The 22,201-nt window shown below is 39.4% G+C and overlaps 1 protein-coding gene and 1 pseudogene across 3 annotated transcripts in view; both read right to left on the reverse strand.

Annotated features, from left to right (window-relative positions):
• STRBP (spermatid perinuclear RNA binding protein) overlaps positions 1 to 22,201 on the reverse strand; it is a 160,257-nt gene that overhangs the window by 13,714 nt on the left and 124,342 nt on the right. For all 3 annotated transcript variants that reach the window (XM_075560466.1, XM_075560464.1, XM_075560465.1), the window contains exons 12-17: positions 21,747 to 21,946; positions 14,744 to 14,902; positions 11,388 to 11,522; positions 10,973 to 11,113; positions 6,640 to 6,763; positions 2,338 to 2,382 (exon numbers count right to left, since the gene is read on the reverse strand). In XM_075560466.1, coding sequence (XP_075416581.1) covers positions 2,338 to 2,382; positions 6,640 to 6,763; positions 10,973 to 11,113; positions 11,388 to 11,522; positions 14,744 to 14,902; positions 21,747 to 21,946 — 804 coding nt within the window. The remainder of the gene's footprint in view (positions 1 to 2,337; positions 2,383 to 6,639; positions 6,764 to 10,972; positions 11,114 to 11,387; positions 11,523 to 14,743; positions 14,903 to 21,746; positions 21,947 to 22,201) is intronic.
• LOC142460188 (protein SET-like) lies at positions 9,342 to 10,500 on the reverse strand (annotated as a pseudogene).

Here is a 22,201-nt window from a genome sequence, read left to right on the forward strand (position 1 = left end):
TTGGCACACCCTATGTGAGAGAAGACACGGGGGCTGCAAGAGTCAAAACACAGTCTTGCTGTGCCGGCCTCAACTCTCCAGAAAAACAGCTCCACCAGGAGCCGGGCACAGGTGTGTATCTGCTCAATGACTATTGCCAATATCAGCATGTCAAATCTGGAAAGATTAATTATTTTCTTAAATTTGTAATTAATACGTTCTTGTGGCCTCACAAACTTCTGCATACTTCAGTATGATTTTAAATCTACTATTTCTAGCTAGCATTGAACCTATGGAGAAATCACAAAGCAGCAACAGCAGGTATTGAAGAGCACCAGATGATTGGAGGGAAATTACCCACATGCAACAGCTTTACAAAGGCCAGGAGACATATTTACCTTACAGCCAAAATAAAGCATCGTTTTAGTAGGTTTGCATCACAGTAACATTTAAAAACCAAATCTTTTATGTGAAAAATGGGGCATCAAATTTCACCAGCTTTGGAAGTCAGTTATATGGCACATGGAAAACAGGAGCCTTCTGAAGTGGGGGCTCGGAAACCACAGGGCGAGAGAATAATGTTAGAGGAGGAATGGGAGGAACAAGAGAGAGAAATTTTAAAGTTTGAGGAAAACACAAATGTAGCTGAGAGTGTAGCTATGAAGTGTTTAAAGGGAAAAATCCAGCTCTATAAATCTACACTAAAGAACTGGCTAACTGTGGTCCAAAAGAAAGACCGACCTTAAAAACCTCTGGCGCTCACATAAGATGTAACACAATGAGTCTAGAGGGCTACTGGGTTTTGGATAACGTAGACAAATTCCCAGGTACAGTGACGAGGTCAGGGACTCCAGAACTTGGCTGAGTACTCAAAGTAAATGCACAAAAGCAGGAAGGTCTAGAGCAGCGGTTCTCAACCTGGGGGTCCAACGACCCTTTCACAGGGGTTGCCCAATTCATAACAGTAGCAAAATGAGTTATGAAGTAACAATGAAAATAATTTTATGGTTGGGGGGTGGGGTGGGTCACCACCGCATGAGGAACTGTATCAAAGAGTCACGGCATGAGGAAGGTTGAGAGCCGCTGGTCTAGACGGTTTGAATTGAGAAGTTCTGGATTAAGTCGCATTGCTAGTCATCCTTCCGTCCAGCTTTGGAAGCCTTGGCCAAAATGGAGTGTGCGCAAGGAGTTAGCCCGGGATCACATGCAACCCCAGCCTCGGCACTCTGCCTCTCAGGAAGCACACTCCCTGTGTGGACATCTTCCCAGGATCTAAGCGGCCTATCTTAGTGGGGAAGGCAGCCACATCCCCTCACTTTCTGTGTATCTCTACAGTTAAGAAAGCAGATGAAGCGTCAGTCTAGCAGTATCTGATGGACCCATAATTTTCATCCAACCAAAAATCGAAAAGTTGATGTGTGAAGAGAAAAGGCATAATGCAAAGGTTTTGAGGCTCATGAGGAGGACTTAAAGCCACAGTAGCAATAAGATCTTTCCCTTCGGTGTCCTGCTTAGGGTCGAACTGACACACATACACTCACATATGCATGCACACTCTCACACATGCACACACACTGGATCTCTTCTCCAAGGACAAACATCCTGCAGTTGGGCTGATTCTGTAACAGGTCGCACCTGAGTTAGGACAAAATGTCTAAGAGCATATCACTGACTCCAAACCTTACTGCCTCCATTGCCACATAAACCTCATTCAAAGTTTTCCAAAGGGCCATTGGACTTCAATTATGCATTTGCTTCCCCCCGGGTTGGGGATACACTCCGGTGATTTTCTAACATGTACTACAGACTTTCTGCAGTCAGCACTGAGATAAGAGTATTGCAGCAGGTCACACCCCCAACTACATCCTCTCAAAGATCTGTTCACTCCCCCCCCCCCCCCATGGCAAAGGATGACCGCTACAAATTTGGAGCGAGCCATTTCCTATCCCTACCTTAAGCCCCCTGTAGTTCACGCAGTTCCACATTACACACTTAAATGCAGCGATGTAAGTGGCGAGCAGCCACACTGGAAAATGGATCTGGCCCTTCAGTAGCCTTTGAATGGAGTGTAAGTTGGCTGTAAGAAGAGCTACTTAAAATATTTAATTTTAATATGGTCAGAAAACAGGCAATTAGAACAAGCAATCTGAAGTCAGGCAAAGCAGAGAGAAGAGCAACTCCAACCAAACCAAGAACCACAAGGTTGTGGCATTTTCAAAGGGAATTTAAGTTGGGTCACTAGAATAAACAGGCCTAAGATCCTGGGATTCGTTTGAGGAAACCCTAGATACAAACTGTGCTTTAGAATGCGGTGACAGTGTCTCTTAAGAGCAGCAATCAGTAAGAGGGTATACATACCATAGGCAGGGGCAGCTGTGCTGTAACCATATGGGGTTCCGTAGCCTAGTGCAAAGAAGAAGGTACATCAGTCCAGGACAAAAGAGCAATCGATGGCACTGGTTCAAGCAATCATATTCCCTGACCCGAATCCTGGGCCCTGAGAACTCCTTCCAGAAGCTGGATGAGTGAGCACCACTCCCAGAGGTTTGCTAGCCAGACCCTTCTTTAGATCCAGAAGCTGCTGCCTGGTCTACAAGACTCTCTACTTGGCCTATCAGAATAACCTGGAATTCTGACTCTCTCTACTTGGCCTATCAGAATAACCTGGAATTCTTTCTTACAGAACTTCCCACGCTATGTTGTAATTACCAACTTCTTGTCTGTCTTCCCCACTATTCCAAGTTTTATTCACCTCTGTATCAATCATCTCAGCCACAGAATGACTGGCATATAAAGTGTAATTTGTTAAAAAAAAAAACAAAAAACAATTACTTATAACAATCAACTAATTCCTCAAAGGTGCAGAAAATATCTTTTAAGGTTTCTCTTCAGAAAACAGTGGCAGCTACGATGCTAAGATTTCAATTCCCATTTAAAGAAGACAACACAAGGATCATTTGTCAGATCAAGGACCAGCCCAATGACTGACTTGGTCAGTCAGTGAATTCCTGGTTTCAACACAAGATCTGAAAGAGGAAAGAAAGCCCAGAAAATGCTAGTGATTATTGACATAAGCATTTAGTGCCTATGAAAAAAGCTAGCATTATTATTAAGAAAAACACTACCAAAGAGCACAAAAACTTTGGAGCCAATTCTGGCACTGGGTTCTCTCTCATACAAGGGGGTTGAAAAAGTCTGTGGAAAAATTCAATTATTTTTAAATTATTTTTTAATTAACCATTTTATTTCAGGGCTCTTACAAATCTTACAAGAATCCATCATTCAATTATATTAAGCACAAGTGTACAGATGTTGCCATCAACGTTTCCAAAACATTTTCTTTCTCCTTGAGCCCCACTTTGGTATCAGCTCTTTTTTTTCCCCTTCTCTCCCGTACTCTCCTACCCTCGTGCATCCTTCATCAATGATATATGTTATTTCATGTCTTACCCTGTCCGTTGTCTCTCTTCAACCACATTTCTGTTATTGGTCACCCAGGGGGTGGGCTATATATCCAACCTTGTGATGGGCTTCCACTTTCTCTTCCCCTCACCCCCCTGCCTCCACCATCCTCCTACCTGCATGGTATCACTATTCCCACTACTGTTCCTGAGGATTTTATCGGTCCTGAATTTTTGTTGAGAGCTCGTATCTGTACCAATGGGTGTACTCCAGTCTAGCTGGATTTGTAAGGTAGAACTGGAGGGAAGAATTTATTTCAGAGCACAGCACTGAAGCTGCAGCTCAGGGTGAGAGACATGTCTGATCAGAGCACATGCGAGCAAATGAAGGGGGAGGAAGAGAGTGGAGGACATCCTGGCCCACCAAGCCTCGACAACGAGATTCCCGCTCAGAGCAGGCAATCCACAGAGAAGACCATATGGCCAGCCCCACTGTGACATGACATCCCTCACGGACCCATAACCCTACAGCCTGGCTATCAAAAGATAGAGTGTCTGGGGTCTTAAAGGCTTGCAGGTAAACAAACGGCCATCTAGCTCAGAAGCAACAAAGCCTACATAGAAGAAGCACACCAGCCTATGTGATTACGAGGTGTCGAAGGGATCAGTTACCAGGCATCAAAGAACAAAAAATCCTATCATTGTATGCTCACCTCCCCAATAAGATCATTGAAGACAAATGGGTGCAAAAGAAAATGTGGTAAAGAAAGTTGATGGTGCCCAGCTATCAAAAGATATAGCATCTGGGGTCTTAAAAGCTTGAAGGTAAACAAGCAGCCATCTAACTCAGAAGCAACAAAGCCCACATGGAAGAAAAGCCTGTGTGATCACGAGCTGTCGAAGCGATGAGGTACCAGGCTTCAAACAACAAAAAAATATTATCATTGTCAATGAGTGGGAGCGTGTAATGGGACCCAAAGCCCATCTGTAGCCAACTGGACATCCCCTTTCAGAAGGGTTGCAGAGAGGAGACAAGCCAGTCAGGGTGCAATGTAGCAATGATAAAACATGCAACTTTCTTCTGCTTCCTAAATGCTTCCTTCCCACCACTATTATGATCCCAATTCTACCTTACAAATCTGGCTAGACCGGAGGATGTACACTGGTACAGATAGGAACTGGAAACAACACAGGGAATCCAGGATGGATGATCCCTTCAGGATCGGTGGTGAAAGTGGCGATACTGGGAGGTTGGTGTAGAGAGGCAGAACCAATTACAGGGATCTACATATAACCTCCTCCCTGGGGGACAGACAACAAAAAAGTGGATGAGGGGAGATGTCGGACAGGGCAAGAAATGACAAAATAATAATTTATAAATTATCAAGTTTTCATGAGGGAGGGGGCAAAAGGGAGGGAGGGGGAAAATGAGGAGCTGATGCCAGGGGTTTACATGGAGAGCAAATGTTTTGAGAATGATGAGGGTAACGAATGTACTAATGTACTTTATACAACTGATGTATGTATGGATTGTGATGAGTTGTATGAGCCCCAATAAAATGATTAATAATAATAATAAAGGGCGGAGGGGGGAGCATTCAGGAACTAGAGTAATGATGTTTGTTTTGTCGGTGCTATACTGCACCCTGATTGAACTGTTACCTTTTTAGTACAATTTTTCCACAAACTTTTTGAAGCCCCTTGTATGTCATGGGACATTGAACACCTGCCTCACCATTTTCTCAACTGTAGAATAGGAAACCTCCCACCCAGGCTACTGAACAGTTTTGTTGTCAGGATCAGAATACTATTGGAATATAAGCTGCTATCTTAAATCTTTATTGAAAACATATAAATAAAAAATCATATGGGTAAACCTCTAGGAAAAATTGGTTTCTAGAGTAAACCAAGGACACAAAATAGACATGGGTCCTTCACACTGAACCAAATCTATCAAGCCTTTTCACACTAAAATCTCTCTCTACAGTCCAGGTCTGCTGCTCAGGACCTCGTCCTCCTCCCACTGAGCTACTGTTCATTCTGAGGATCAGGAGCCTCTGCAATTTCTCCAGGCTGGTGGTTCATACTGTTGTCCAACTGAGCCCGCACCATACTGCACTGTGTTTTTTCAAGTACTTGTTCCCAAACCATCTGATTGAAACCATTCTCTGGGGTAGTAGCTAAGTCTCAGGTCATCTGTGAGTGCCAAGTTCCAAATCTCATTTGGGAAAAAGCACTGAAATGTATGCTAAATAAATGAGCTGCTTTTAGGGATAGATGGAAGCATTTCCTGAGGGATAAAGAATTGTCACATTTTTAGTCCCTGCTTATGTCACATAAAATTTGGAATAGTCCAACTAATCCTTATAATAGGTGCTTCAAAAAGCTCATGAAAGAAGTCCATGATCTTTTCATTATATTTGTTCATAAATTTTTAAGCCCATTCATATACTTCCAAGAGGACACAATGCAGCTGAAACAAATGAGAGAAAGAAGGGACCAGAGATCAAAGGAGAAATTAATGCCAAAAATGCAGGTTGTAGACATATTCCAGGAAAGGGTTAAAGAGAGGTGAAATTATAAGTAAGCTAGTTGATAATCAGATGATTTCGGTTCTAATCTTGACTTCAATCAGCAATGTGGCCTGGAATTGTATAATGCTATTTAATCTGAGTCTCAGAGTCTTTACAGTAATTCCTTTCAGGTTATTGACACCAAATGGCAATAACCTGTTCATAGCCCTACAGGAGATACACTTTCCAAGACCACAGCAACTACAGACTCAGCCAGATGAAGCCACAGAATAAACAAGTTCCTCTTACTTTTCTTTCCTTCTTACAATCTTCCATGGTTCCCAAATATTGTGTTAAACAAATGCTATCGATGTCAGTCTTCCGTAGTAACACTGCCGTGTGGCTAACAATGCCATAGTCTAGCTAGCCTCTCAGCGACAACATGGACTCCAGGTCCCACTGAGCGCCTACTGCTCAGTGTCTAAGCTCTTCTCTCTTTGGTACATCTTTCCAAACGTGTTCCCTTAATCAAGGGCAATCCTCTGTCATTTACCTCCAGTAGCCTGAGCAGATGCCATGAGAAACCCAAGGAATTTTGTATTCTCCCTTGTTTTGAATTTCTGTGCACACCAATTTTCTACTTGTGTAATCTTTCCAGAGGCCCTGGATAACCTCAGAGGAGGAGAAGACGCTGTTCTTCAAAGGTTGGCCCAAAAGAAGGCACACTCGTGGAGGTTGTACTATACCTGGAGCTATGTAGCCAGGAGCAGCTGTGGCCCCAACAAAAGCTCCCCTTGCTAGAGTTCCTCTTCCTCTGCCGCGGACAGCTTGAACTGCTGCAGACACAGCTGTATTCACAACACCCTTTGCCTGATAAAAATAACACATTTTCATTAGTGACAGAAGTAAGAATGACCATCCTGCTGCCTCTTTTACCTACAAACTGAGAAACTTGAGTTGGGATGTGAGACAATGAGAACTTCAGATGTACAATGAACATGGCATCTACCTTACAGAACTGTTCTGAGAATGCGTGCTGGGCACATAAAAGCATGTGAAAAGCATATCCTTTTGACCTGAGTGTCATGTAGAAAGAGTATAATTTCTACAGACAACTTTCAGTGGTCAAATTACACTCAGTTATGCTCGCCCTGCCAAAGAACTGTGAGGCATCAGTGGTTCAGTAGTGGAATTCTTGCCTTCCATGCAAGAGGCGTGAGTTTGATGCCCAGCCAATCCACCTCATGTGGAGCCACCACACAGCAGTCAGTGGAGGCTGGAGTGTTATTATAAAGCTCCAAAGATTTCAACAATGCTTTCAGACTACGACTGACAAGAAGAAAGGCCTGGTCATCTACTTCTGAAAGCCAATCAATAAAGCCCTATGCATCACAAAGGTTCAATCCACAACTAATCAATGGGATAGGCCAGGACAGAGCAGCACTGAGTTCCTCTGTTCAGGGGTCACATGAGTCAGGACCTACTTGATGGCAGATTACAAGAAGGTAATGATAGACACTTGACATGTAGGTACAAAATTCACTGAATTCTCTGTCTGTCCTAATAACATCACCTACAATCAGCTGTAAACTTGAATGTGGAAAACAAACAAAAAACAGGACAAAGAAAGGAGGACCAAAGCTATGGGTACAGGTTCCTGCACTAGGAGAAACTATGACCTCGTGAAAATCATGTGATTTCTTTGGGCTTGATTCTTCTGCTGTGTATTTTTGCTCTAAAATGACAAGGGACCCTCCTGAAGTCACATGATGTCTCTCTATGCTGCTCTCTACCACACTGTCTCACTTCGGAAATCATCACCCCATTTTGTCTTCCTTACTTTAGAGCTGAAAGAGCAATTAAGAAACTAGGTCATGAAAACTTGGGTGGATTAATCAAGACTGTTAAATCAATCACCCTTTTCACAAACTGAACTTTGAAGAAAACCAGAAGGATGTGTAGTTTAAATATGCTCATTTTTAAATATATACAGGAAAAACTCAACCCAGAAAATACTAATATGCCTTACTTACCAAGGTGCAAACAAGGTAGGATAGAGCCTCCGAGCATAGTCTATGACAAAGTCAGAGGAGGATCTCGGCAACAGCGCAGTTACCCAACACAGCAGTGAGCCCCCCGCAGGGGTGCAACACGAGGCCTCCGATAGGAGGCAGAAGACACTGTCAAGGTCAAATGTCTAACACCCACATATATTTTTCTATTTGACTGAAATAATTCCCACATCTACCAAATAGACTGTGCCTTGGCTGTAACAGAATGAGTTTTTCAGTTTCTAGAAAGAAAGAGTTCTAAAACCAAGAGGAATTCATGCAGGCATCTTTCTTTCTGACACAGCTTCGTCCAAAGTCATCAGGAAGCGGCAACGTGGCAGTAGCACACAAATGGAGCTCATCTCACCCAGAGCCAAACCACCACCTAATCAATACCTACGTATATGCTTTTAAACACGGAAATGACTGACCAAATACAAAAGGTGACCCATGGGGAAAAACACACCAAACAAGGTGACAATTATCTGGGTAGCAATTTAGAACATATTTTGTCCTATGTAATAGATTTTAAGAAAATAAAATCCACTTTATGTGTACTGTTGTAATTGGAATGATCTTACTTTTATTTTGTCCAAGTAAAGTTAGTTTTCTATATAGCTTGAACCTTAAAATTGAAGCTGCCATTTAATGTAGTAAACACAAAGATCCTACAGGTTCTGCTGATTCTCCCATCGAGTGTCAGGGCTCAAGTCATAATTAAAGGAGAATTTTATTTTAAAAGTGTCATTTTAAACTGCAAGGATGTCCGTTAAACATCACAATTAAGCGTGCCAAAGGAGAAGTCATGTTGTCAAATTGCCCACTTAATCCACCCAAACATCTCAAACCCACCCTTTGCTGACCTTCTATAACTCCCCTTTTAAAAAGTTTTTTTTCCTTTTTTTTTAAACAAGAGAAAGTAGACAGATAGATACATGTTGGTAAATGCTAACTGCCCAAAGTCACATAGAGACACAGTGTAATCTCTGAGCCCAATCTACAGAGAAGGGAGGAAAGAAGCTAGAGTTCTCTGCACTACTACACGGGGGCCGAGCACCCTCCAGCTGCCAGCAGGGCCAAGGGAGCAGAGGGTTTTGTTTTCCCAAAAACAGAGCACGGGGGTGTGTTGATTCCATAGTTTTTGTTGAGACAGGAAAGGATTAAAAATTAACTTGAACACAAGGGGGTAGAAATTCTTTTCCACTGTATTCTGCACAAGGCATTATCCCCCCCCCCCCCCCCCTCCAAATAAGTTGAGAACCATGGTGTACAGAAAAGAGACCTCAAGAACAGGGCGACTGGGCACAAGAGGAAGAAAACAAAACAAAAACAAAGACTACAACTTGCTCCCAGGGACTGAAGACAATTTAAAAAGGTTGAAATCCATCAGGGTTCTGTTAGTCATCCTCTCCTTCATCCTCCTCTCCTTCCTCTCCCTCTCCTTCCTCTCCCTCTCGTCATCATCTTCATCTTCTTCATCAATATCTTCTAAACCTTCTTCTTCATCGTTGTCATCATCTTCTCCTTCACCTTCATCATCCATATCAGGAACCAAATAGTACTATAATGGATTTGGCCAAATATATCTTTGATGACTTCTTAATTCATCTGCGCCGGCATCAGAATGGGCGGTAAACCAGGTAAAGAAACTCCCAGGTTCGTCATGCTGCCTCTTCCCGCTGGCTTTGTTCTGTGTTTGACTGGAGCGTTTCGTCAAGTCCTTTCCAGATTTCCATTTGATTTCAGTTTATTTTGAAGATGGCCACCACTCTCACTCAGATGAAATTCTTTGGAGAGAACTTTATTTTCGAAGGATTTTCATCAAAATAAAAAACTATTCTGGAACCTGATTTAATATCTTCAAATTCTGTCACTTCAAATCTGGTCAAACAATGCAAAGCCTCTTCATCCTCTTCCCCAAGCAATGCAGACACTTGCGGATGGTTGACAAATGTTGTTACCCAAAATTTGGGATTTTGGCAATTAATTCTGACCTCTTCTGAAAGAATGGTTGGCGGAGTTTGTTTTATTTCTGTTCTACTTTCAAAATCTCCTCACTGGCTTGTTCATTGAGCCTGTCTACTTCATTTTGTACCTCATCAATATGTTCAATTGCTTCCTGCTGTTCTTTTTCTTCCTTCGGGGGGGGGGGGGGGCTGGGGTCCCCTGCACTTTAGGTTTCTTCATTGTGGCAGGCTTGAAGGCTGACGTTTAGAGGCCACGCTGCTTACTGTCTGCCAGCGGAGTCTGAGAAACACGCAAAAGAGTCACTGGCCTCTGGTGGAAACAGCCTCTAGTTTAAGTAATTTTACTTGATTGGTTCTAACACATGATATATTCCGGCATGAGTACACCAGAACTCTTCATGAGAAAGAGAATTTATCATATTTATGTACTCAAGCCTTTTTCCCTCACAATGTGCACATGCTATGTGTGTGGGAAATACTTTGTGACTGTGTAACTTGGCTGAGTGGAAGATAAAGTATCCTGAAGCATACAAAAGCCATAATTTCTAAGTACCTTGTTATGAACTGAGGCCTTCAGTAGCATCGACATCACCAATGTCGATAATGAACAGAAGGACACAGAGTCAAATGCTACTGTGCCACCCTACCTCCCCAATCAAAACCCATACAAAGCAAAAGGACAAAAACATGGAAAGGAAATGGGGAAAGCACCTGTAGACTATGGTAAAATAGGACCCAAATATTCCCAGAAGCTCCCTAATGTTAATACCCTGATAAAAGTTCAAATCACCTCAACATTTTACTAAGACTGCATCCCCACCCTCTAAAATAATAATAACTTTAATTTGCGGGGGAGAGGCCTAGGAAGATGACAGAACAAGGACCCACAGAGCAGATTTATATTGTTCTATTATTCCCTAACCTAACCCAGAGAAAAGGCTGCCAACGCTTAAGAAAAAGAAATAGTTCAGAAAAAGCTGAAAAGGTACAAAGATAGGGGAAAGAGATTTAATTGTTAAAATATTTTTAAAGTATCACAGAGATGTAATGCTAGCTCATACCTGAGGGATAATCTTCTTTTTCTTATTATTTGCTGCATTGGGTCCAGAAAACAGCTTCTCGAGGGCAGCTAGCGCCGCGCTTGCCTTCGCCACTTTCTTATTTGGACCTGCGCCTCTGAACTTCTGCCCATCTACTTCTACCTAAAATCAACAACAGTATTGCAATTAATTCATACATTTCCTCCATAAAGTGTTCATTTAAATATTTCCACATAAAAAGCACCAAAAGTCAAATAGTGCCACAACAACTAGTTCAGTCTTATATTTGTTGAGGCTTCAAAAGGATTTTGGGGAAAAAAAGAATGAAAAGATAATGGTATTTTTCTAAGAACTCTTTGAAGCCCCCTTATCTAAATCTGGGGTATCCTATATTTCTGAGGAAACACATAGAGCTGGCTTGTATCTAAGCACACACCTCCATCACAAAGCGTTTGTCATGGCTTCCACCCGTCTCTGAGATCAGTTCATACTTAAGACCTCTTCTTTTTTCATTAAGCTCCATGACAGGATTTTTGCCACTTGCTGTGAGGATAGGGCCCTGAGTTCTTACCTAAGAGAAAAGGAATACACAGGTTTTTAATCAAGTTGGATTTTAGGATATTAAATTTGCAATATTCTAATATTAAATTTATAATATATAATTATGCTATGACTGTTGAAACAGCAGTTAAAAATTTCTACTTGACAATATTCAGGAACTAGGCTATGTGATCACCTGTGCCGGGAAAGGTACAGTATCTCTAAAGACATAGAACTGACAAGCAGGAGACGGTGCAGTCAGTCACCTGGTCATCCTGCCTTCAGTCCCAACAGCTCACTATTCAACACCAAAGCAGCCTCACCATTACCGTGGCAGTTCTGGGTCTGATGTGTGCTATTCATTGACTAATGATACTATGCTAAATGACTAATATTAAGTTTGATATTCAGATGACAACTAGTATTCATCTTTGGGGTTGGGAATAAATAATTTAGAGAAGAGCGAAAAATGTGCCTGCATACCTCTCAGTCTTTACAAATGCATGTAAGGGCACCTAAAGGTACAAAAACATTGAGTCCCTGGGTGGTAATACATAGTTTATATATTTGGCTGCTTAACCAAAAGGTTATTGGCCCAAGTCCATTCAGAGGCATCTTGAGAAAAGGCATGGGTATCTATTTTCTAAAGCTCAGCCGCTGAAATCCTTATGGAGCAGTTTTACTCTGACACACAGTGGGTTCAAAATGAGTCAGCAACAGACTCAAAGGCAAATGGTTTTTACTGGTTAAAGTCAAAACAATGGCTACATTAATATGGATCCTGAAACTTGAAATAAATAACTAAAAGCAGTAGTTCCTGCGCTCAAGGAAATAGAATTTAATTTAGTGAGAGGGACAGCAAATGCTTACACAATCACTTCAAAACAACAAAAGATAAGTTAGAATACATGAATGCTATGGAAGCACAATGAAAGGAATTTCTTCCTGGGATAATTAAGGTAGTTTTCCTGGAAGTGGCCTATGAGCCAAACCTTAAAGGTAGGGTAGCTGACAACGTCATCAAGAGGATGAGAGAAAAGCATGCTGGACAGAAGAAACAGTGGCGCAAAGGTCCAAAAGAGAATACTTGTTTGGGACATGGCAAGAAATTTCATTTGAATAAGGGAGATCGGGAAGGAGATGGTATGACTAGACTTCATTAGAACCACGCTTATGTAAGACTTGGTAGACTAGAAAATGGGTGTTGACTTTATCCTGGACAATGAATGAACCACTAAAACTTGAAGCTAAAAATGACTATCGGATTCATGTTATAGAAAAATTACTTCATTAGTGGAAAAGACTGACTTGAGGGAAGCTAAGACTAGGGAAAGGAAGACAGCAGCTTGCGGGAGCACACTGCGCTAGAAGCTTGAGAGAGGAAAGATGAAAATATTCAGCTCTCTTTGAGGTCATAGATCCTGTCAGTAACTCCAGGGCAGTAATTGCTCAAAAATGCTGATCAAAGCAAATGAATGCCAGAAATTATTATTTATTATGAACATAAGGGAGAGTAAGATTCTCTTAATAAAGTACTCTATGCAGATGCTGCAGAAGCAAAACATTAGGGATTTTTTAAAGACAAGTTTTAGTACACAGCCTTAGGTCTTTTATAATAAATATCATTCCTTAAAGAGTTTTTACAATTTACATTTTTTTTCACATTTCAGAGCAAAGATGTTCAGCCTCCATTTTAAAAAGGTATTGAGTGATTTTTTTAAATTGGCAATCACTCTCTGAATTCCAAATTGGAAATCTCTTAACATTTATAAAAATGAGTTAAGACATAACAATATGTAAACTTCTAATCCGTTATTAGAGCCCTGGTGGTGCAGTGGTTCAGCACACAAGCCAGCTAGCTGAGACAGAGGCTTGAACCCACCAGCTGCTTCACAAGAGAAAGATGAGGCTTTCTGCCCCTGTCAAGGTTTATAGCACAGGAAGCCCACAGGGGCTGTTCTCTGCTCAACAGTACCTCTGAGAATCAGAACTGGCTCCACAGAAGTGAAGGAGCTGATCCACAGGAGAAATTTGCTTCCAAAAAAATGTATCGCCTTGAAAACCCTTTGTGGCAGCTTTCCTATAGGTCCACCCTGAGCTCAATCAGCTCCACAGCTGTGGGTTTGGTTTTGGTTCACCTCTGTGACGTAAGTCTCCTTTCAATTTTTTTTTAATTTTCAATGTTCCCATATTTCCCAAATCACCTAGAGTGCATGTATATTATTTAGATTTTCTAAAGTTTTATTAACATACAGTTCAATAGTTTAAACATATTAAAGAGTTGTACAATCACACTACAATCAATTTTATAACCTTTTCTTCTTCTTCTTTGTACTCATTATTATTAGTTTCCCATTTCTGGCCCACCAACTCTGTCATAATGCCAAGAAACAATCCAGTTACCTATCCCGGATTTCAGAGAAAAGCATACATAAACAAAACATAGTAACAGTAACAAAACAAAAAACCGTAGTTGAAAAGAAAACAGAAAATAATAAAAACTAGAATGATCTTAAAATAGGTCAAAAGGGAGAACAAATAATAAGGTGCTAAATTTTAGCCTAACTATATATGCATGAGTCTACATTCTATTCACAGGCCTGGTCAATAGTCAGAGGAGATTCACCAGAGGCTTAACCCAAATAGGGCCCTCCCTGCAAATGGGTTTTGGGCTTTCACTATCATCTGCAGTCTTTTGTATACTGGGTGCTCAGGATTTAGGCTCTAATGCCATTCCATTCTCTGCTCTTGGATTTTACTATTTACAATCCTTGGATCTCACGGGCTGGTATGCTTCTTCTGGGTAGGCTTAGCCATCACCTCACTGAGATGGTTGCTTATTTTAAGACAATCTTTTAAGACTTCAAACACTATTCTTTCTGATAACTGGGCACCATCTGATTTCTTCAGCACACTTTGTTAAAGAACCCATTTCTGCAGTGATCTCTTCGTGAGGGCAAGTATTGAGTAGAGCCATGTTATAAGAATTGTTCTTAGATTAGGGCTATGAGTATTAAGTGCGAGCTCAAAATCTATTCATGTATCTGTGATTTAAATATGGTTCTGGTCCACTTTAGACACATCATTATCCTTTTACTAGGGAACATTATAAATCATCCCCATGCAACACATGGTAACTCTACTGAGAGTATCATTAATTTAGCCAATGTTCTAGAATTACAAATACTGTTTAGAAAAGGAAAGTAGTGTGTACATTATTTTTTCCGAAGGGGAGGAAAAACATGAATATACCTCTAAGGTACTGGAGGTTTCAGTTGTAGAATTTCCAGTATTATTGCTTGAGTTTGAAGACACTATTTCATTTTTGCCTTCATTATCTGATTTTTCATCGGAACTCATACATTCAATATCTGCATCAAAGCCAGTTGGGTATCCCATTGCTTGTAATACCTGCACAGATTACATTAAAATTGTTTTATTCGAACACCAGAGATCACAGAGAAGAGATGAAATGGTTAAAATAATTATTTCAAATTCATAACATTTGGGTTCACGAAGTACCTTGCAGGAAGAACGAGATGGTACCATAGCTACAAAATTTAATTAAATAAGTTATACCTACCAGTGTACTAGTGAGGAGAAATAGGAAAAATCACCTCACAATAATTAATTTTAAAAAAAAAGGATGAGTGAAATGTACTCCTGTTGTTGACTCTGAGTCATTTATTTGGAGGTGAAAGGTAAAAGAAACGAACAGAACCAAATTCAACTAGTGAGACAGGGAAATGATAAAACAGCACATAGTGAAATGTACATTGACTGGAAAGGCAAGGTTCTAATGCTGTATCTCTCTCCTCTGGTCCTCAAACAATTTTCTAATGTGAAAAATGAGAAGTTTGGATTAGTTGGTTTCTTAATCTACTGAATCTGGAAATTGGCCTGCAACAGGAATCAAGTGTTCCTTTCAACTTAAACCATAATTGAGGTTCAAAAGAAAATAAAACAGTGGATCTCTGGGTTTGTTTTCTAAGATCAATGAGCTAGGCATGTATTTCTACCCATCTTTCAGTGCCTGGTTTATTTTATGGGCACTTCCAATGATGAATCTTATTTTTCCATTCACTTGCCTTCTATTTTTCAAATTCTTTTGAAATAAAGCTTTCAGAACATTGTTGTGTGTCTGTGTGTACCTCTTCATTCAATGCCTCCTTCAAAATTTTACTGTGTTTTTAGATGTTTGTAAAAGTATGGTCACTAGAATTGTTATAGGTTTCTTTCAAAGTAAACTTGCCTTACCAATTACTAATTAAAGATTTATATCACAAAAACAGAGACAGGTTCCTAAATACATCTGTATTAGTTCCAGTTTTTAACGCTTTTATGTTCCTGATGTGTAAAAGCAACATCGTATTTCCTTACAATCCCAATTGGACTTACATAGGTGCCTTAAAAAACTGTTACATTAGCAACATTAAGAAGCCAGGAAATGAAGAAAAAGCCAGGAAACCTGGCCTCTGTAAGCAATGCCATCTGACATCAAGGATTGTGCTAATGCAAATAAAACTATATTACTCTAAACACAATATGGTCATAAATAGATTATGCACTAAGAAAACTCAAAATTAATTAATCCAATTCATATGGAGAATTTGGCATTCTGTTGAACATTCCAAATCATAAATAAATTCTTTGTATTTATTTGGGAGTAAAAGCCAAGAACCCTTATTTTAATATCTTAAATTCTAAAAGTCCTTTTACACTAAGTACACTAACATTAATATTTTATTTTAAAAAAACACCTTCTCCACTGCCTGAATTCTACAATATGCTCACTGAGAATTTCCATTCTCAGAGAGTGAAATTTTCTGAGAACGGTTAACTTTGAAATGAAGACTCAGGGAATACAAGCTGCAAATCAAAAGACCTTCTCTCCAAAGAGCCTTCAATCCTTATCTCCCCCTAGCTGATCTTGTCCTGGAAGTAACTAAGAATGTTCATGTAGTATGGTGCATTATGTCTTTGAAAGTGACCCTCTGCATTGGGGTGTCAGAGGAAAGAAGTGGAGGAGGAAAGATTGGAAACTGCTCTCCATCTTAGGGTGTCTGCTGAGCTGCCAGGCACATGAGCAAGAAACTGGTTGCTTGTTTTTATTTGAATCTGTGGTGTGAATCACATTAACAGGTACATGCCCCCTTTACCCAGTTAGTGAGTGAAGAACACACCATTTTTAACTTGTGGGATCTGTTTTTATAAATAGATGTTAAGATATAAAGCTCTCTCTTAGAATCCTTTACAGGGCTTCTGAAACTTTTTCCCTTTCACCTGAGAAATTTGCAACACAGTCAAACACTACTTGCAATATCTCGGATTCATTACGATTCTGAATTAAGTTGGGGTCATTGCACATTCTGAAACCTTTGACTGTTTCCAATTTTTTCATGCCCACATCAGCTATGCAACCCCACCTGGGGTTGACACACAGTCCAGGAAGCTTTGCTTTAATGAACACATCTGGTCATAAGTGGCACAGCTCATGTGGAGGGCATGCAATGTTCCTGAGGCGCTCTCTCGTAGGTACTGAACTGCTAGCTAAGCCACCAGCAGCACTCAGCCTGTAATTTACAGGGAAGGTTTACTGCCTTGGAAACCCTGTACAGGGTTGCTGTGACTTAGAATTGACTTGATGGCAGTAGGTACTAAAACATCATTTAATATATTAATGAGTCACCCAGAAGTGATTTCCTCTTAGCCTTGTAATTCCATCTCTAGGACATATCTTCTTTTTAATCATTTTATTGGGAGCTCATACAACTCTTATAACAATCCACACATACATCAATTGTATAAAGCACATTTCTACATTCATTACCCTCGTCTTTCTCAAAACATTTGCTCTCCACATAAGCCCCTGGCATCAGCTCCTCTATTTTGCCCCCTCCCTCCCCACTTCCCCTTCGCTCAGGAACCCTTGATAAATTATAATTTTGTCATATCTTACACTGTCCGACGTCTCCCTTCACCCACTCCTCCACTGTCTGTCCCCCAAGGAGGAGGTTATATATAGAGCCTTATAATCAGTTCCTCCTCTCTACCCCAACATCCTCCCTCCACCCTCCCGGTTTCGCCACTCTCATCACTCGTCCTGAAGGGATCATCCACCCTGGATTTTCTGTGTTTCCATCTCCTATCTGCACCAGTGTACATCCTCTGGTCTAGCCAGATTTGTAAGGTAGAATTGGTATCATGATAGTGGGTGGGAAGGAAGTATAGGAAAGCTGTATATTTCATCATTGCTACACTGCACCCTGACTGGCTCATCTCTCTAGGAGGTATCTTAAGGTATAATCATACAACTTTTAGAGATGTAGAGCAATAAACTGTTATGCATCTAAATCTAAAAGGATTAGAATCATTTTGAGAGATTTGAAATAATAATTAAGCCATCACTGAAACTAAGAGGCTATGCCATCACTGAAAATGAAAACATTATTTCTATAAAATATACAAAATTTCACAATGCGTTTTTAGAAAAATACCACCTAGCATACCCCATTTCAAGTACATCTTTTATATGCACATTATGTAGGCTCACTATTTCTTATTTTAAACTCTTGGAGCCAGATTATCCTTTGAAAATTCATAATTTTTCACAGTTTGGAACTCTAACATTGTATCTAGACTCCATATTTTACAATGTCCCTGATGGAGTTCTCAAGTTCCCACCTCATGTTTCAACAAAGAAATATATTACCTTTTCTTATCAAATGGCATAATAAAAATTCAAAATAGTCTCATTTCAATTCAGGTCATAATTTGCCACCCAGAGAAATTTGCAACAAACTTAGGGGACAAAATTTTTTTTCTAGTTTCTTTTTCAGTTTTTTTTTTTTTAATTTTAGAACTATGTTTTGTTGTAAGAGTTTAAAGAACAAATCCGTTGTCCATTCAACCATTCCTATGCATTTTGTTTCATCTCATTGATTGCAATCCCCACAATTTACCATCACTGATCACACCTCCCTCCTTGCTTCCTAACCCTCCTGAACTTCATTCTTGGGTACATGCAGCTTTTTGTTTCGTTTTAATCACAAATGGGGATTATTCTAAGGTATGCATACCTCACTAGTGATACTGTTCCCCTTACAGACTACCGTATAAGTCGAGTTTTTCAGTACATTTTAAATGCAGTTTTTGTGGTGAAATTTAGTGCCTCGGCTGATATTCATGTCAGCTTATACTTGAGTATATATGCTATCTGTTGTTTTAACAAAAATCAATGACAAATAATAGACAGTCTATAAAATTTGGCCCTGAAGGTAAGTTTGTTTCCAGACCTGAAGGGTGACTAATGGTTACAGTCTTGGAAACTCCACTAGGCTATCCAACTAGTAAACGCTCCTTTAAAAAATAAATAAATAAATAAATAAATAATCCTGATGTTTTTTTAAAAAAATAAGCTTGAAAAACACACATAAAATGTCAATGATCATTTTTTCTAACTGCTAACATTATAGTGACATTTTTCGGTCCTTTTCTAAATTGTGTACAACAAAGAAAAAGAAAAGGCCAAAGGATATATACATTAAACAACTTCTTATCTTTTACAAAACTCACACATAATGAAAAAAGTGAGGATCTGAACACAGAAAGCAAATTCTATAGTTAGTTACACAATATTTAAGGACAGGAGTGGGGTGGTGGATGGGGGTGGTGGTAACATTGTGACATTTCAGAGAAGACTTCAGGCTACTTCTGATTAAGAACTGATAAGAGGCCCTCATGTCACAGTGGATTAGAAATCTTACACCAAAAGAAATTTTCACTTATGGAATACTCTGATCTTTAATTTATTCTACTTGGTTGGATCCAAAGTCTTTTCAAAAAGGGCAAATCTCTACTCTTCTCAAATTTCAGAACTTCAAGTTAATTATATAGTCTATCCAAACTGTACTTTAGGGAATAGGTCAACTACCTTCACATGAATCAGCTCTTACTGCTTCCCTCAGGTTCAATGTCAACTTACATTTACATGTCCTCCATGTTTACCAAAAGTTCAGCTGAGCCCAAACTATGTACTATCAAAGTAAATCCATGAAAGCCTATGCAAGTTCCATTATTGCCTGAAAATACAATGCTGCATTAAATGAGAAATAGGTAGTTACTAAAGCCTATCACATTGTAAAATTTGCCACTTTACTATCTTCCTTGCCCCAAAAGTTAATGACTTGCAACTTGCTATGAGGTCAGTAATTTGTAAGTTTTACAAAAAAAAATACCCCACAAAAATTATCACTGCATCAAAGATGCCCTTAAAAATATATTTGACATCCTGTTTTCTTAAATAAAAGAAGATATAAAGCTACTTCTGTTGTACCCTGGGGAAAAGCCTGCCTGCCTAACGGGAGGCATCCAAGTCTCCAGGTCTTATGTAACGTAATATGGGGTGGAGAAGCAATTATTGTATTGGGGCATTATTTAAAAGGTCCAGGGTTATATGTTTATTTGGATTCACTACTGACACTCTATATTTCTCCTACCTAGTATTGTACTATAAGAAATTAATCATGATTATACAACATTAATCATGACCACAAGGACTTGTAAGTATGCCTTTAGCCTATATTTGTTTGGATATGCTATAAGGGAAGTTAAGAATTGCCTGAAAAGAATGGTTTTTTTAAGTCAAAATAGAGGACGGGTCTTAGATTGAAAGCCTAAGTCCCCCCCAGAACTAATGAGAGAACAGGAGTTTTACATTTGAAAGGGAAGACCTACAAAGAAGAAGATTGTGTGGCTTTTGAAAATGTTGATCAATCAATTTGTCACTGAATGCATCAAAGCAGGAAGGACTATGTGCAGCAGAAAAAGTTTTCTTTGTAGGACTCACAGTTAAAAGGATCTGGTGAGTTTGGAGTGCTCATCATTGTAGCAACCACCTGGATCTGCTTACTAAGTGGAAGTGAGGGAAAATACAACAGTGACTAGACGGCCTGTATGGACATGTTCCATTGGTACCCGTTGATGTTATCTACAGAGGCTAAAGATGAGAGGAACGGTTGGCTGGTCTGGAGTTTGAAGAGTTGTGTAAATATTGAGCCTATTGGCATGATTAGCCTCAAGAGCCAGCTGGTCTGAAGTGTAGGGAGTTGTGAGTGGACCCCGAAGCTTGCAGCTGATATTAATTGACCTAGTGTGAATGGGTAGGGCTAAGATGACCAGAACTTGATCAAATGAAGACAAAGATGTTTAACTCTGTGAGCTGGTACACACTGCTGCCATTTTGATGACTGGTCTGCTGTAGACTGAACTTGGTTTACCAACCATGATATCTTTTTCTAAGGACTGGTCTCTTCTGATAACATGTTCAAAATATCATCCTTATTACAGGTAATATACTCACATTTGCTTATTTATTGTCTGTATTCCCACCCAATCTGTGCTAGAATGTAAGCTCCAGAGGGTAGGAGCATTGTTTTGTTCACTACTGTATAAACAAATCCCAGCATGTAGGACAGTGCTTGTAAAGTAAGTTAATACTTACAAAAGGGAATGGTCAGAAAACCATAATTATAGAAGTAAACACTGAGCCTCAGTCTGTATGACCCTAGACATTTTGGCATAAGTCTGAAAATTATTATAAGTACTTATTCGGAGCTCTCACTATTTGGTAATGTTCTTTAAGCCAACAGGCAAGATTGAGTGGTCCAATCCTGAATGTTTTCTCCTATGGAAATATTTTGAAATATAGAAAATGCAGTATTCACAAAGACATCTATCACACTTGTGTACTGTAAAAAAAACAACCAAAAAATAACAAAATATTCAATGATAAAGAAATAGTTAGACATATTAACAATAAATCCACATCATGTTATATAGCCAATCCAAAATAATGAAGATTTTAAAACTTGGAAGAACACTAATGATGTTAAAAATAAAGAGGATATTTTAAGTTTGCACACACATAATGAATCCAACATTAAAAAGGAAACAAACAAAACAGAAAAATATTAGAAGTCAATAAACCAACATATAAATCTTAAGGGTCTTTGCCTCAGATATATTTGAGATCGTTATTATTTCTTTATTTTCTACTATACTTCCAAAGTGATAAATAATCAACATGTTATTTACAGTAACAATTAAAAAAAACAATTTTTTTATCATGAGGTAACAAAAGCCTGTTATTTGTTATTAAAATGTTAAAATTTTGTGTTCATTTTCTGCAGGAAAAGAAGTGCCTTATTTTCAATATAAAATGAAAGAGCATTACTAAGTAAGATAAACACCGTACCTTCACTGCTACATGAAGTTTTGCTGTTTTCTTGGATGGTCCTGAGGCTTCATATGTTGTGCCATCCACATCCACAGACATTGTGAAAACAGGAGCATGAACAGGGCCAGACTGAGACAAGAGCTTATACTGAAGCCCAGGCCTGATCTGATTTAGCCTCATTAGTGCATTCATAAGGTCTATTGCTTTACTGTCCAGAACTGTTAAAAGAAAGAGGAATGGGGTCAGATATGAACTAGAAAATAAGTCTTGCCCTAGTTTTCACATCTAAAGGGACTAATAATCAGCATAAATTCACCTGGTTTTTAAAAAAGCAAGAATTTCAAAAGGCACATACAAATTTACATCACTTCATATGTAATTTTAATTTGCAATATTAATATATCTTAAGCAATTATGCATAAACACAGAGAAGAGCATCACAATCAACTTCTTGGTTAAGCTCTATTCTTTTT

This window comes from Tenrec ecaudatus, chromosome 10 (assembly GCF_050624435.1).
Source record: "Tenrec ecaudatus isolate mTenEca1 chromosome 10, mTenEca1.hap1, whole genome shotgun sequence".
In the NCBI taxonomy this organism is placed as follows: Eukaryota; Metazoa; Chordata; class Mammalia; order Afrosoricida; family Tenrecidae; genus Tenrec; species Tenrec ecaudatus.